This window comes from Bubalus kerabau, chromosome 1, assembly GCF_029407905.1.
Source record: "Bubalus kerabau isolate K-KA32 ecotype Philippines breed swamp buffalo chromosome 1, PCC_UOA_SB_1v2, whole genome shotgun sequence".
In the NCBI taxonomy this organism is placed as follows: Eukaryota; Metazoa; Chordata; class Mammalia; order Artiodactyla; family Bovidae; genus Bubalus; species Bubalus kerabau.
The window spans coordinates 203,298,187-203,314,649 of record NC_073624.1 but is presented as its reverse complement, the minus strand read 5'-3'; the positions used below and the strand labels follow the sequence as shown (position 1 = coordinate 203,314,649).

At 44.3% G+C, this 16,463-nt stretch overlaps 1 protein-coding gene across 3 annotated transcripts in view; it reads left to right on the top strand.

Moving 5' to 3' along the window:
- The first annotated feature begins 1,917 nt into the window (after nucleotides 1-1,917).
- Nucleotides 1,918-16,463, top strand: part of TNFAIP8 (TNF alpha induced protein 8) — a 143,252-nt gene continuing 128,706 nt past the window's right edge. The window contains exons 1-3 of one of the 3 annotated variants that reach the window (XR_008703456.1): nucleotides 1,918-2,095; nucleotides 12,542-12,732; nucleotides 13,690-14,918. Coding sequence is in view for 2 of the 3 variants with exons in the window: in XM_055550220.1 (XP_055406195.1) it covers nucleotide 2,095 (1 nt within the window). In the remaining variant the exon portion in view is untranslated. Of the gene's footprint in view, nucleotides 2,096-12,541; nucleotides 12,733-13,689; nucleotides 14,919-16,463 lie in introns of those variants that run through there. The other 2 variants (XM_055550225.1, XM_055550220.1) reach the window with 2 other exon arrangements.

Below are 16,463 nucleotides of genomic sequence, written 5' to 3'. Positions count from 1 at the left end.
CAGAAAAACATCTATTTCTGCTTTATTGACTATGCCAAAGCCTTTGACTGTGTGGATCACAATAAACTGTGCAAAATTCTGAAAGAGATGGGAATACCAGACCACCTGACCTGCCTCTTGAGAAATTTGTATGTAGGTCAGGAAGCAACAGTTAGAACTGGACATGGAACAACAGACTGGTTCCAAATAGGAAAAGGAGTATGTCAAGGCTGTAAATTATCACCCTGCTTATTTAACTTCTATGCAGGGTACATCATGAGAAACACTGGACTGGAAGAAACACAAGTTGGAATCAAGATTGCCGGGAGAAATATCAATCACCTCAGATATGCAGATGACACCACCCTTATGGCAGAAAGTGAAGAGGAACTCAAAGGCCTCTTGATGAAAGTGAAAGTGGAGAGTGAAAAAGTTGGCTTAAAGCTCAACATTCAGAAAACGAAGATCATGGCATCCGGTCCCATCACTTCATGGGAAATAAATGGGGAAACCGTGGAAACAGTGTCAGACTTTATATTTTGGGGCTCCAAAATCACTGCAGATGGTGACTGCAGCCATGAAATTAAAAGACGCTTACTCCTTGGAAGGAAAGTTATGACCAACCTAGATAGCATATTAAAAAGCAGAGACATTATTTTGCCAACAAAGGTTCATCTAGTCAAGGCTGTGGTTTTTCCTGTGGTCATGTATGGATGTGAGAGTTGGACTGTGAAGAAGGCTGAGCGCCGAATAATTGATGCTTTTGAACTGTGGTGTTGGCGAAGACTCTTGAGAGTCCCTTGGACTGCAAGGAGATCCAACCAGTCCATTCTGAAGGAGATCAGCCCTGGGATTTCTTTGGAAGGAATGATGCTAAAGCTGCAACTCCAGTACTTTGGCCACCTCATGTGAAGAGTTGACTCATTGGAAAAGACTCTGATGCTGGGAGGGATTGGGGGCAGGAGGAGAAGGGGACGACAGAGGATGAGATGGCTGGATAGCATCACTGACTCGATGGACGTGAGTCTGGGTGAACTCCTGGAGTTGGTGTTGGACAGGGAGGCCTGGAGTGCTGCGATTCATGGGGTCGCAAAGAGTCGGACACGACTGAGCGACTGAACTGAACTGAATGGAGGATGGATTCATCACACTCCCAAGAAGGTCCGGCAACATTTGCCCTTGAGAATGACTACCTCGGGTTTAGGGCCCAGATTATGCCCCATCCGGGTAAATAGCCACTCTTAGACTCTGTGGGTACGGGCAGTCATTGAAGTCCGCAGAGGTGGCTTAGACCAGACTGACTTGCTGGGATCCAATGACCCTTTAACTCTTAAAAAGAAACCTTGCATCCCTCGCAAATGGAAACTTAGGAATCACTTACGCATCAGCTATCCCCGGGTAGACTTGAGGCCAGTAAAGGCTGAAAAGAAAAAGAAAAAAAGGGCAGGAGGGATTTAGGGGCTTATACGGAAAAGGATGTCGACGACGAAGGTAACGGCAACAGATAATAGATAATACATGTGTACTTGTTAGATGCCTGGCATGAGCTCACTTAAGAGACTCAATAAACTTGAGGCTGGTATCTCAATTTCATAGCTGAAGAAACCGAGGGAGCCGAAAGGTAACTTCTTCCCTGCGTATCTCCCAAGCCGGTCCTGGCTCCTTGAGCCCAAAGGTCTTGCTTTGCAGCTCAAGTCCAGCTCCAGCCCTCCTCTGCATTTCCCTGAGCCCTGGCCACTCCTGACCCCAAGTGCCAGGCCCTGCCTCTGAAGCCTGGGTTCTTCTGCCCGCCCTGCCCTGAACTCCTCCGCGCACGCTCCGCCCCCGACCTCCGGCTCCTCCTCCTCGGTCGGCTCCGTCCCAGTCTCCTAAATCCTCCTCCCGCCCCGCCCCTGGCTCTTTAGCTCTTCCTCCTGTCCCCGCCCCTTGCTTCTTTTGCCCCGCCCCTTGCTCCTTTTCTCCCTCCCCTGGCTCCGTTTCTCCCGCCGTCACTGGCCCGCGCTCTGCTGGTGAGTCCGCGGCAGCCCGCGATCGTTCAAGCGTCTTGGCAGCTCCGCGCCGTAACCTCGCCCAGCTCGCCTCTTAGCGTCCCCGCGCCACCGGGCCCCTCTTCAGAGTAAGTGCCTCCCGGGCGCGCCGGTCCCGCAGACACCCTCACAGGATTCCCCGGCCACTGCGCTGCGGGGTGCTCCTGGGGGCACGCTTTCAGCTCACAGAGAGTTTCTGAAGTAAATGTGAGTGGGTGTGAGTGCGTGCGTCTGAGCTTGTGTGTGTGTATGTGCAGGCGCGCACAGCTCCGGAAACTCCCCGGAGTTTTTACCCAGTTCCTGTGTCGCCGAGATAATCTGAGACCTCCAGCTGGGAGCCCTTACCGACTCGAGCTGATGACCCCTTAACTTCCACCCTTCTGCCCTGAGCCGCTTACTGTTCCTTCTGCAGATGGGGGCCCCCGCTACGTGTCACGCCCTCCTGGTCACAGCTCCTGCTGTCGAAAGAACCGCCCCGGTTATCAGAATGTCCCAGATTGCAGACCGAGATGCTGGCCTGAGATTGTAATCCAACCCTGCATTGTAAAATGGGCAGGGACTAGAGTTTTGCCTTGAGACCGTTCGGTGGAGACTTCCTTTGAGGAAGAAAATATGTGTGTGTGTGTGTGTGTGTGTGTGTGTGTGTGTGTGCGCGCGCGCGCGCGCGAGCTCGTGTCTTTGCGCGCTCAGCACCTGATGCAAGAACACTTGGGCGCCTTCAGAACCTGGGCGGCTGGTAGGCAAGTTCAAGACCAAGTTGACCAACAGGATTTAGGGGCCAAAAATCTTCATTGATTCAGTAACACCGTATTGCTAAAGCCAACTGACTTCCTAAAACAGCACTGGGTAGGAGGAGCAGTACCCTGAGAGAAGCAAGGGAGGAAGAAGATAGTTGGGTGCTCAATGTTGAAACAACGGAAATCCTTGAGCTACTTATGACTGATAATTCGACCCTTCTATACATATAATTGGAGAAGGAAATGACAACCCACTCCAGTATTCTTGCCTGGAGAATCCCAGGGACAGCGGAGCCTGGTGGGCTGCCGTCTGTGGGGTCGCACAGAGTTGGACACGACTGAAGCGACTTAGTAGTATACATATAATTACATATATAATTTTTATTGGGGAGGTCAATACTATTTCAATATAGGGTGTATTTCTGCCCTAAAAAACATTTAATTGATAGCAGGACAGTACCCTAATCCACCTGTAAAATGATTCCCTGGTTGCTGAGGTCCCATCCAATTATAACTGTCTCTGAATTCCTCTCTATCTCGGTTTATTCTTGCCATGTTCTTGCTGTGAAAGTAGAGATGCCCATAATGTTTTCCCGCTTTCTTGATAAGACTTCATTTATGAGATGCTGGCAGGAAAATGGCATATAGAGTAGAAATTATTCCTTGAGGCGTAAGGAAAACAAAGCTATATAGCTAAAAGAAATAACCAGAACAGAGCAGACTTGAAGTTGCCATTGTGCCCTGGCATATGAAACTTAGAGCTGATAAATCACTTTAAGTGCTGCTTATCACAGCAGATATTTTTATCCTGGTTTGAATCCTGTGTTTCACAAAAGTATATCCACAGTGTTTTAACTAAGGAAACATTATGCTTTGAAATGTAAACATATGATTCCATCTGTCTTTAAGGAAAGAAATAATTATCACACTTAATTAAACACCTGGAAAGATTTACTGCCACCTTCTAATTAGATCTGTCGTGGGGAGTTAAGTCAGCAAGTTATGGTGACACGACTGGCTTTTTTGTAGATTTTTTTTGCGAGTGCCAGTTCGCCCCATATGTACTACTTGGCTCTGCCACTTCTTGGCTCGGCTTTTGAGTTTATACCTGTAATTTGAATAAATAAAGTTTAGGAAAATGGAGTACCATCTACCTCCCTGTAAAATATGGATACCTTAGACATTGAATGTTTGGTATTAAGGTCTTTGCATTAACAGAAATAAGCCTTCTAAGCCATTATATCTATCTAGATTAGCTGCTAATTTAAGAATGATCAATAAAATATTGAATATAAGAAGGTTCCCCCCCAAATGTAGTAATTCTACACAGATGGTCCCTTACATTTTTTTCTTTAAGGGAGACTTTAACCTTAGTGCCTTTTGTTCTGTTTAAATCTAGTGAGAAAAGGGGTGGCGTGAGCTAGAAAATATACGTATCTTTGTTGTCTCTCAGTTTTCTGTTTCTACTATGTTTCTGGATATCGTCTTCCTCTGTGTAGTGAGTGTTGTGGACAGACTATTCTGGGAGCCCTACGGAATGGCAGAAATTGAGGATGTGCACTCACACTGCAGGGGCCAGGAAAGGAGCATTTTATGAGACCTGTTCTCTGCAATTCTTTATTCTGTTGAAATTGGAGGAAAGGGTGTGTGGAGAGAAATGATTGCATCTAAACAGTACCCATTAGGAAATGCTATGTGGGGGGAGGAGCAGTTTCTGGGTGGTTTATGACTTAGGGAACTTCAAATAGCAAATCCTTGAAGCTGAGACTGCCTTAGTGCCAGGCACTCGAGAGACCTCATAGTTGGTTAATTAAATTAATCCTTGTCTGCTTGGATCATCCCCTTGGAATGAACACATTTCCTTCTTGGAGATTTTGTTTGTCCTCAATCAGAATTTAGCTTTGCTTCCACATCTCGCAGAAGAGTCCATTCTCTACTCCCTCTGTTTTTGCATGGTACAAATTGAGGGGGTTGAGCATGGGGTGACCTCTTGGAAGCAGAGGAAGATGGGTGATAACAGATAAAGGCCACCTGTTTTCTCATGGAGGTGGAAGGAGCATTAGCGCAGCCCCAGTACCATGGACACTGACACAGGGGCCTACCTGGATAAATGGGGAAAGCTTCCCTCAGTTTGGCATTCACAGAATCGGCTCCACTGCAGAGTGTAAGAGAAGGCACTGTGTGGTGCCAGATAAACTTCTATCACCTCAACTTGCCTCATGCTGCCCACATCCTGCCTTTAATACCAAATGCACACAGTAAGAACTCAGCAAACACCAAAAAGGAGCTTTTAACACCTCAACCTTCATGTCTCCCTGTGAGAAACAGTTTACTTCCTGCTCCCCACCCCCTCTAGTTTTGATAACTTTGGCCTAGGGGTCTGAGCCAATTGCAGTTTCTAGACTTCTGTCTGTCAGTGGGTCTTCCCAATAGCTAAAAATGGATGAGTCATTAAGGGTAAAAAGAAAAAGAATCAGTGAACCTTGCTGCAAAATGTAAATGAGGTTAAGTAGTACCAGTGAATGTCCATTTGAATTCTGCATTTTGGCCTTACGAGGAGGAAATGAGCTGCCAGTAGTGGGTAGATGATTCTAGAATGAGAGGCGAGAGGTACCTTAGGGACCATCTGGCCCATGAGTCTTAGATTGCCGCACTGGCCCTTATACAAGTTGAGAGGTGCATCCCCTCCATCCAGCTTGCCAGGGCTCCATTCATTCAGGCAGCAGGTGTTATTGAGCTCCTACTGTGTGAATGGCGCTGTGCAACCCTCTCATGTTCCCACCAGGGCCTGGGATCCAAGATGACTGGTGACATGCACAAAAATATTTGAACAGGTCCCTGAAGGTAAATTGATAGTGCAAAGATGGGTTCACAATTCTTCTGAGTTTCACAAAGGAAAGTAAAGGCACTTCCTTAGCACAGTAGAGGAACCATTTTCAAAATATTTTTTATTTCTCAATAAGAAGAAGCTGAAATAAACATCTTTCTTCTGATGTTTGTTTCAAATGACCAGAGGCATAATTGCAGTAAACCTGAGTCCATAGGTTTTGTTTTCTTGGTCTTGCATGTGAAGCATGGAAATTACCTGAGAAACTTGTTTTAAAGTGTCACATGCTCCACAATGATCAAACAACATCCACTCATCCTTTTAGAGAGCAGTTGCTTTTTCTCTGGAAACAAGTGTTTATGGTTCGGAACCAAGGTAGCAAAGATTCAGTGTGTGTGTGTGTGTGTGTGTGTGTACTCAGTCATGTCCAACTCTTTGCAATCCGGTGGACTGTAGCACTCCAAGCTCCTCTGTCCATGGGATTTCCCAGGCAAGGATACTGGAGTGGGTTGCTATTTCCTTCTCCAGGGATCGACCCAGGGATCGACCCCTTGTCTACCTGCATCTCCTGCATTGCAGATGGATTCTTTACTTCTGAGACACCAGAGCCAGCTGCAAAGCTGGATGGACATCACTAAGTTTGTTTTCCCAGGATTGTATTTTTTTTTTTTTTTTGGCCGCCCGCAAGGCTTGTGGGATCTTAGTTCCCTGATCAGGGATCAAACCCGAGCCCTCAGCAGTCGAAGTGCAGAGTCCTAACCACTGGACCACAAGGGAATTTCCGTATTGTGCTTTTTTACATAGAACAAAATGGGTGATTGATCTCTTGCTGGTCAAACCTGAAGATACTTCACTCGAGGTGACTGAGGGGTAGGCATGCAGCCATCTTCCCCACCAAAAAGAAATAAAAAAATGAGTGAGAGATCACTGGAATGGGCCTTCCGTGGAGCAACCCAAGCTAACTTATAAACACACTGGGGTTTGTTTCTTTAATAACAGAGAATGGAATTAAATCCAAATTTCTACTTGTTATCATTTCCTTAAACATTGGGAATTAAGATGACTTCTACTTTAGTCAAAAAGTGGCTGGTTCACAGGACACTGATGGAATCAGCTGTTCACAGGACACTGATGGAATCAGCTGTTCATATCTCAGCTACTACTGGCTGTGTAACTTGGGATAAGCTACTTAAGCTTTGAGCCCATTGCTTTATCTAAAAAGTGGGGATATATATTTCTATTACAGAATTGTTGTGTCACTTAAGCAGGATATTCCTCTCTTTATAGCCAGTGTGCCAAAGCAAGTGGTCAACTTTGTTGGACTGGCCAAATTACTCTCATTTCAAGATGATGGTGTTTGTACATAGTGGAGCAGAGAGGAAGAGTGGTGACTTGTACCACATGTGCTTTTAACATGAACTTTCCTTTTTTGCCTCTGATGATGCCAGAGAAGCCCAGAGAAGAACAGGCATGAAGCACAGCTTCACTGATTCTTGGGCTTCCCAGGTGGCACAGTGGTAAAGAATCCATCTGCTAATGCAGGAGATATAAGAGACTTAGGTTCGATCCCTGAGTGGGGAAGAGCCTCTGGAGTAGGAAATGGCAACCCATCCCAGTATTCTTGCCTGGAAAATCCCCTGGACTAAGGAGCCTGGTGGGCTACAGTCCATAGAGTCACAAAGAGTCAGACACAACTGAGCATGTGCACACACACGCAGTGATTCCCAGCTGCAGGACCATGTGATTATATAGGCAAATCTTGCTGCTGCTGCTGCTGAAGAGAAATGAATCAGAGCAGGGCACCTGGGTTTTATGTATCTGGGCAGGAGAAGAGCCATGGTATCCAGTAACCCTTCCTGTACATGAGGGGCATTTTTAAAAGATTTGTTACCGTTCATTTGTGAGCTATGGGTTGCCCTTTCACCTGTGGGGGCTCTTATTTGAAAGAGGTAATGGATGAAACCAGGTTTTCCAAGCCAGACAGGAAGTGATGTCTCTGCTGCCCTTGGTGTCTCAAAGTTGCCTCGGCTGTCCTCAGGGAAAGTTGTGAGAGTGCTCAGCTGTAGAAGGCAGGGACGCTACCTCCAGGGCTGTCCCTTGGAGCTAACTCTTCCGGGAACACAGCGCTCCGCAGGGCATACGGGACACTGTGAACATTTGAAAGGAGCCACCTGGCCAATACTCTGGTTAAGCCTGATTCTTACTCCTTCAAACCAAATTCACCTAGTTCAAGCCTTCTCCACTCCTGACTATTATTTTATTTCAGTAAATGAGTTCCCTGGGACTTCCCTGGGGTTTAGTGGTTAAGACTCTGTGCTTCCAATGAAGGGGGCACAGGTTTGATCCCTAGTCAGGGAACTGGATCCCATGTGTTATGTGATACAGCTCCCCCCCCCCAAAAAAAAAATCGTTCCTTAAAACATGACTTATAAATGGCATCATCAACTCAATGGACACAAGTCTGAACAAACCGTGGGAAACAGGGAAGGACAGGGAAGCCTGGCGTGCTGTAGTCCATGGGGCCGCAAAGAGCTAGACACATCCCGAGTGGCTGAACAGCAAATAACATGACTGTCAACCAAAGTGAAAGAGACAGAGGTTGTGTGTGTGTTTGTGGAGCCCTCACTGTCCTCATCTTTTCCCATCTCTGGCTTCCTGAGTTGTGTGTAGGCTCTCACACACACACATAGATGGGAACAAGGGAATTTTATAGAAATGCAACAAGGGAATTCTATAGAAATGCTACCGTCCTCTGAGAAAAGGTGCCGGTTCAGTGTTAGCCTGATGTTGCAAAGTTCAGAGCAAGCTTTGATGACTCAGACCTTTAAGAAATAAATCTAATACCGGATTCCATCCCTCTGTGATCAGGAAAAAACTCCTTTTCCCCTCCCCCTTCTCCTTTCTTGAAAAAGATGAAGTAGTTTTCTGGGAAATGGCTGGTGTTTGATTCAATACTATCCCCGCCCTGGAAGTGTAGAGCAGTCTAGACTCAGTGATGGAATTCTGTCTGCCTTAGTGCAGAGATAGGCCCCGGGTGACTCACCGAATATTCCTGGGACAGGTGGTGAACTCAGACCTCTCCTGGCATTCAGCAATGGCCTCTGTGTAGCTGTTTTGCTCCTTTGCTTTTTATGGCCTGGAATACATGAAGGTTCTTGAAAAAGCAGCTGCTCTTCTTGTTAAGGTGAGAGACTCTGTGTTGATAAGGAACTTCCTGGGTCCCTGCCTGTGTGCCCTGAGTGGGCTGATCTGAGGATGCGACTATCTAAGCAGCCACAGAGGTGATCTCTCAAATGAAACTTTGAATTTGTCCAACATGTTGCTCTATTTTAGGGCTCATCTGGGGCCATAGCTCCCAACATGACTGCAAATTAGAATCATCTGGGAAGCCTGATCCAAAAGGTGCAGATTCCTGGGCCCTACCTACTGTGTTATCACAAAGTGGGGCCTGGGAATCTGCATTCCTAACAAACCTCACAGCCCTCCCACCCCATCCCCAGGGACTGATGCCCAGCCAGTTGAAAACCCCTAGCCTGGGAGAACAGTTTTAATGTCTTGGTCTCTAAAGATAATTGGTCTCTAAATATACTTGGTCTCTAAAAATACTCAGCAAGTATCTGTAGGTGTTCTGTGTTTTTTGGCAGTGGAAAGTGCTAATCTCTTGAAAGTAATAGAGTAGCTTTAAAGTTTAAAGATGATTGACAGGAGCATGCCCCAAATGAACACCCATGTACCCATCCTAAGAAATAACGAAGTTTATACAAGTAGATCCTCACTGGGTTGAAAAATGTTGACCAACAGTCGGGTCAGGAACAAAAAATAACCAAAACCACTTGTGTCCCGCAAATAGATTCAGGAATTGAAAACCATGAAGCAGGGACACCAGGGAGTCTGCTCAGTGTGCATTTGTTCACAATCTCGATTTCGAATCACTGGCAGTGCTGACCTCATCCTTTAGTGTGCTGCTGACTTGATACCTCGTGTCTCTGATCACTGATGTGGGTGAGTGGGACCTGTTGGGAGGAGCCCCAGCCTCAAGACTCTTGAGTGGACAAGTGGCCTGTTTTCTCTTCCCTGAGTCTACTCCTCTGTCCTGGCACCTCCAGGAATCTATCCTGTTCTGAAGGGGTGCCCTTCTCATATTGTAATTGGTGAGCAGTAGAAAATAGAGAACAATTTTCTTTGTAATGGTCTTACTTGCTCTGACTTCCTCCTCCCCCTCCCCTCCTCCACTTCCTCTTCCTTTTCTTCTTCCTCCTCCTCCTTTTGCTTTATTTTGCATTTTGAGTTGTGTCAGTACTTGAGACTTTCTTCCCTATTTCTAAATTCTGGTCAGTTTTTAATTTATCATTCTAACAGCGGCCTTGAAAACTGAATAATAATGGTCTGCTACTGATGATTGTTATTTAGTTGCTCAGTTGTATCTGACACTTTGTGACCTCCGTGGACTGTAGCCAGCCAGGCTCCTCTGCCCGTGGGCTTTTCCAGGCAAGAATACTGGAGTGGCTTACCATTTCCTTCTCCAGGGGATCTTCCCAACCTAGGGATTGAACCCACATCTCCTGCATTGGTAGGCAGATTTGTTACCACTGAGCCACCAGGGAAGCCCACTACTAATGATACGTAATACAAATTTTCATAGAACCACAATTTTTTCCTCTAGGTTTAAATATCTGACTAGGGACCCACCAGTATGGATAATTTGAGTCTTGCCTGAGGCTTCCTCTCTAGCCAGCCATCCTCTGGGTTTGCTGCGCCCCAGTCTAGCACACCAGGGGCTTTCCCGCCTCACAATTTGGAAAAAGGGACAGATGGAGGACGTTGGGCAGTGACTTGCAGAGACAGGCCACAGGGCAGAGAGTGAATCACCACGGTCTTCCTGGTGCATACCTGGGCTCTGAGTTCCTTATAAAACGTCCACCTGAAAGTTTACCCTTCGATCAGTCTTTCGTAAGTTCTGTTCCCTCTTGTGGTTGCCCTAGTGTTTGTATATTCATGATAATAAATAGTATACTAGGTCCCTGTAACAGTTTGCTGGGGCTATCATAACAATATACTGCAGACTAGGTGGCTTAATAGGAATTTATTTCTCACAGTTCTGGAGGCTGGAGAACCAAGATCAAGCTGTTGACAGGTATGATTTCCCCTGAGGCTTCTCTCCTGGGTTTGAAGGTGATCACCTTCTTGTTTCTTTACATGGTCTTTCCTCAGTCTGCATGCGTCTGTGGTCTCTTTCTCTTTATAAGGACAGCATTCATATTGGATTAGAGTCCTACCCTTTTGACCTCATTTAACCTTTATTACTTTTTAAAAGGCCCTCTCTCACCCTGGGGTTAGGGCTTCACCATATGAATTTGGAGGGGAGGGGGCAGAAGTCTTATCTATAACAATCTCTTTTGTAAAGGTTATTACAGAGAGTTCCCTGGCAGTCTAGGGATTAGGGCGGGGCACTTTCACAGCAGTGGCCTGGGTTCAACCCTTGACTGAGGAACTAAGGTCCTGAAAGTTGTACAGAATGGCCCAAAAAAAAGGGAGGGGGTATTACAAATAATATCCTTTGTATTATTATATGGTTTACGTCTACATATAAGTCAAACAGCATGGTCAAAAAAAAAGGGGGTGGGAGGTATTCCAAATAATAGCCTTTTTGTTATTATCACATGGTTTATGTCTACAGATATAATCCTCAGAAATCGTGGTTATTAGTTTTCACTTTAAACAATGATCTTTTGAAGAAATTAAAACATGGGGAAAAGTTTTTTATATTTATCTACTTATTTGAGGCTCTTCATTCTTCAGTATAGATCCATTTTCTTCACGTATTTTTCAATCCTTCAGCCTTGAGGAACTTCCTTTAATATCACTGCGGTCCAGAGCTGCTGGCAACCAGTTCTCTCAGGCTTCTTTGTAAACATGCCCCTCGTGTCTGTGTGTCCAAATCTCTTCTTCTTATAAGTACAGCAGTCAGATTGCATTAGGGCCACCCGAGAAGCCTCAGTGCACTTGAATTAAACTTTTTAAAGACCGTATCTCCAAATATAGTCCCATTTTGAGGTAGTGGGGGTGAGAAATTCAATATATGAAAGTGCAAATCTCTCTAGTTTTAGTGGAACCACGATTTTTTTCCTCTGACCAGGGACCCACAAGTATGGATGGTTTGAGTCTTGCTTCAGCCTTCCTCTCTAGCCAGCCATCCCCCAGGTTTGCTGCCCTGGAGTCCAGCACATTGGGGGTTTTCCAGCCTCACAATTTGGGAAAGGGGGCAGATGGAGGAGGTTGAGACAGAGACAGACCACAGGGGGCACAATTTATCCCATACCAATTAGGTTAGACACAATTCAGCCCATAATTAGAATGCTTTAGGCTGCAGGTAAGAGAGTGCCTAGCTAACAGTGGTTTGAGCAGTAAAGACATTCAATTATCTTATGCCACAGGTACCAACCCAGAGCTGACTCAGTGCCTCAAGCAGTATCAACAGGAACCAGGTTCCATCCATCCTTCTCTTCTCCTATTCTTAGTATGTTATGTTTTTTTAAATTGCAGACCTGAGACCTCCTAGACAGAAAATAGCTTCTTCTGTGATGGGTATCACAAGTGTCTCCAAACTCATTCAAAGGCGGGAGGAGCTGATGGATATGGGGGGAGGGATGGGCACAGAGAGGGCAGTGATAAATCTGTTCTCCTGTAGTGTCTGTCTTTTTTCCTTTTACTTAGTTATTTCTTTTTATTTGGGGGCCAGTCTGGGCCATGCTGCATAGCATGTGGGATCTTCCCTATGTGTGTGGTTTTTTTGCATGTATGTGCTCAATTGTGTCCAACTCTTTGCAGCCCTATGGACTGTAGCCTTCCAGGCTCATCCGTCTATGGGATTTTTCAGGCAAGAATACTGGAGTGGGTTGTCATGTCTTCCTCCAGGGGATCTTCCTGACCTGGGGATCAAACCCATGTCTTCTGTGTCTCCTGCATTGCAGGTGGATTCTTTACCACTTAAGCCATCCCGACCAGGGATCAAACCCAAAGTTCCTGCATTGAAAGTGTGGAGTCTTAACCACTGGGCCACCAGGGAAGTCCCCATCTCTTTTCATCAGAGGATAAATCTTTCCTGAATCCTCCTCAGGCCTCGCTGGCCAGAACTGAGTCACAGCTGCCAGGGAAACTGAAAGTAAGTAGTGGATAGTAAGGGGAAAATTTCTACTGTGGGAGGTTGGCAGTACTAAAGGGAACAAGGGAGAGAGGCATGATTATTGGGCAGACAGATAATATCTGCACTAGCCCTAGGCTCCCAAGCTCTAGAAGCTCTCTAGCTAAACCATCACTATTACTGATAATAATAATCCACGGTTTTATTAGAATTAAAATTATCCACCCAGGATGAGTAGTTGGGAAAAAGAAAAACAAAGCAGAGATGTGGAAGGTATTAATCACACATATATACTTAAGCACTGCTAGTAATGACTTTTTAATGTTGTGGGTTTATAAAAATAGCACCACTTACCTTGGAGAGAGTAGGCTGCATTGAAACCCAGCAGATGTTCATCAAATAGAGAGTTCTGTATGTTTATAGAAGTGTTTACAACCCCAATCCGACAATGGTACTTTTTGAGTACTTACAATGGGGTGGGCACTGTGCTAAATGCTTTATACACATTGTTAAATTCATCTTCCTAACAGATCTATGAGAAAGGTATTGTTGTTAATCTGCGCTGAGGCTCTGGGAGGTTAAATGACCTGCCACAGATGCGTGGCTGAGCAGGGAGTCACACCCTCAGCTTCATCCCATCCTTATGTTCTGAATGGCTGCAGGATATTACCCCTCAATAAAACTGCTCTAGGCTCCTCCAGCCAGAGTCTACGTCACAGTTTATGTCCCATTTTATTCTTCACATTTTAAGATTGAGATAGAATTGACATTGTGGTGTTTTCAGTAGTAGAAAGATGAGCCTTGAGAGGGTGCTCGACTGATACTGACCCACCTAGTGACCTTCAACAAGCCCCCTCAGCCTCCTCAGCGAGGTGCAGGTGAAGACCGAGTCTGTGGGGCCATGTCCAGGCATTTAGGGTCTGTCATTCACAGACCCTTGCCATTGCAGATGATACTAAAGTCCTATGTTTATTTCAGATATAATTCACCAATGTATATCAGAGTAAGGATGTGGAAGTTCAAGAGCAATGGTGCTGCACTTCCCCAGTAGAAAATAACATTTATCTCCTTTTTTGTATTGGGAAGAAATTGGACAATTTTCATAACCCAGAGGAATGTGTGTTTCATTATTGGCTTGTACAGAAGAGTGCCAGTCTGAAATGGGAAATTTGTGCTTAGGTTATAGAATCATAATGTGAGGCAAATTCAATAAAAGCTGGGAAAACTCTTTTTAAATTAATTTTTTTGTTAATTTTTGGCTGTGCTGAATCTTTTGTTGCTTTCAAAGGCTTTCTCTAGTTGCAGCGCCTGTAGGCTACTCTTTGTTGCTGTACACAGGCTTCTGACTGCCGTGACTTCTCTTGTTGAGGAGCCCGGGCTCTGAGGCATGCAGAATCTTCCCAGGCTAGAGATTGAACTTGTGTCCCCTACATTGGCAGGTGGATTCTTATCCACTGTCCTAGGAAAACTTCTTGATGGTCATTTTCTGCACCTTGCAGAGCACTTGGCAACTGGGAGTTGGTCTTAGCAGATGCAGGGCTAAGTATGCTTCTTGTTTGGTGACTGTGATCCAGGGATGCAATGCAACTGCTGCTCCAGGTCCTGTCTGCAGAGTTCAGTCAGACCTGGGGAGCCTGTGTCTTTTCTCTTAGTCCTGAACTCACTTGCTAAAGCTGCAATAATATCTTGTGTGTGGCAGTTCACTCAAACTTCAGGATGTTTATTGTTTGGGGAAAATTTTTTTTCTCATTTTTTTTTTAATAGACTATTGCTAATAATGTGCATATAGAGCTGAGTAGGGGAGCAAGGGGTGTAAGGTTCTTTTCTAATTCTGGGAACTCAAAGCTGCCCTATGTTGGTATGCTGAATGCTACAAGTTTGAGTCAAGTGATTAATCTTATTTCTGTGAGAAATCAACACCCAACAGTTATTTGCAATTCCAGTTAGGCATCCAAGAGGTCGTTTTGAATTGAGAGTACCTTTGAGATATTTTGGAGTACACTATTTGCCATACGCTTTAAAACATGATTTGAAGTGTTACAAGGCAAATTTTCATTTAACATATAGATGAAATCAGGGACTTCCCTGGTGGCCCAGTGGTTAAGACTGTGAGCTTCCACTGCAGGGGCCACAGGTTGGATCCCTTATCTGAGAATTAAACCTCCCACATGCTATGTGGCAGGACTTGAAAAAAAAAAAAAAAGAAATCATTTAATGTCACCATGAGCAGTTCATTGAGACAGAAGGCCTTCATAAGACACTGGCTCCAAGCTGATTGGCTGCTTCTCTGTTACCTTGCTGGGTTTTCTACCAGTTGGCTCTTACTGTGCTGACAAGTCTAGATTTTCTTTTTCTTTTTTTAACTTAAAAAGAAAATGTTACTTTATTGCTTTTTCTTTAAATGAAGTATAGTTGATTTATAATATTAATACAACATAGTGATTCAATATTTTTATAGATTATATTCCATTTAAAGTTATTATAAAATATTAGTTATATTCCCTGTGCTATATTTATTTTGTATATAATAGTTTGTACTTCTTAATACCCTTCCCTTCTTCTTTCCCCTTCCCTCTCCTCAGTGGTAACTGCAGTCGCTAGTTTGTTCTCTCTATGTATCTGTGAGTTTGTTTCTGCTTTGTTATACTCATTCATTTGTGTTATTAGATTCCATGTATAAGCAATAAATGCAATATTTATCTTTCTTTGTCTGACTTGTCTTACTAAGCATAATACTCAGTTCCATCTATGTTGTTAAAATGGTAAAAAAAAAAAGTTATGACTGAGTAATATTCTGTGTGTATATAAATACACATCAGTACTTCATCCACTGGTCTGTCAGTGAGCACTGAGCTTGCTTCCATGTCCATGGGATTCTCCAGGCAAGAATACTGGAATGGGCTGCCATTCCCTCCTCCAGGGGATCTTTCTGCTCCAGGGATCGAACCCATGTCTCTTAGGTCTCCTGCGTTGGCAGACCATTGTTTATCACTGGTTCCACCTGGGAAGCCCTGCATCACATGGTAGTTCCATTTTTAGTTTTTTGAGGAATCCCCATACTGTTTTCCATAGTGACTGCAGCAATTTGCATTCCCATAACAGGGTGTAAGGGTTTCCTTTTCCTCCATATTCTTGCCAGGATTTGGTATTTGTGGTCTCTTTGGTGATAACCATTCTGACAGGCGTGAGGTGATAGCTCATTGAGGTTTTGATTTGTATTTCTCTGATGAGTAGCCACATTGAGCATCTTTTCATGTGCCCATGGGCCATCTGTATGTCTTCTCTGGATAAATGTCTATTCAGATCATCTGCCCATTTTTTGATTGGGTTTTTGTTTTTTTGATATTGAGTTATATGAGCAGTTTGCATATTTTGGATATTAACCTGTTATATAGGTCACATCATTTGCAAATATTTTCTCTCATTCAGCAGGCTGTCTTTTAATTTTGTAGATGGTTTCTAGACCCCACTTGTTTATTAGTTTAATTAGACCCCATTTGTTTATTTTTTTGATTTTGTTTCCTTTGCCTTAGGAAATCCAAAAAAATATTGCTACAATTTATGTCAAAGACTACTTATGTTTCCTTCTAGGAGTTTTATGGTTTCCACTCTTAGGTTTATATCTTTAATCCATTTTGAGTTTTTTTTAATATGATATGGAGGAAATGTTAGATTTTCTTAATATTTTTAAAACCTTTTTATTGTAAAATAATACACAAATAACAAAAAAAGAAAACTCATGTAAAAAATTA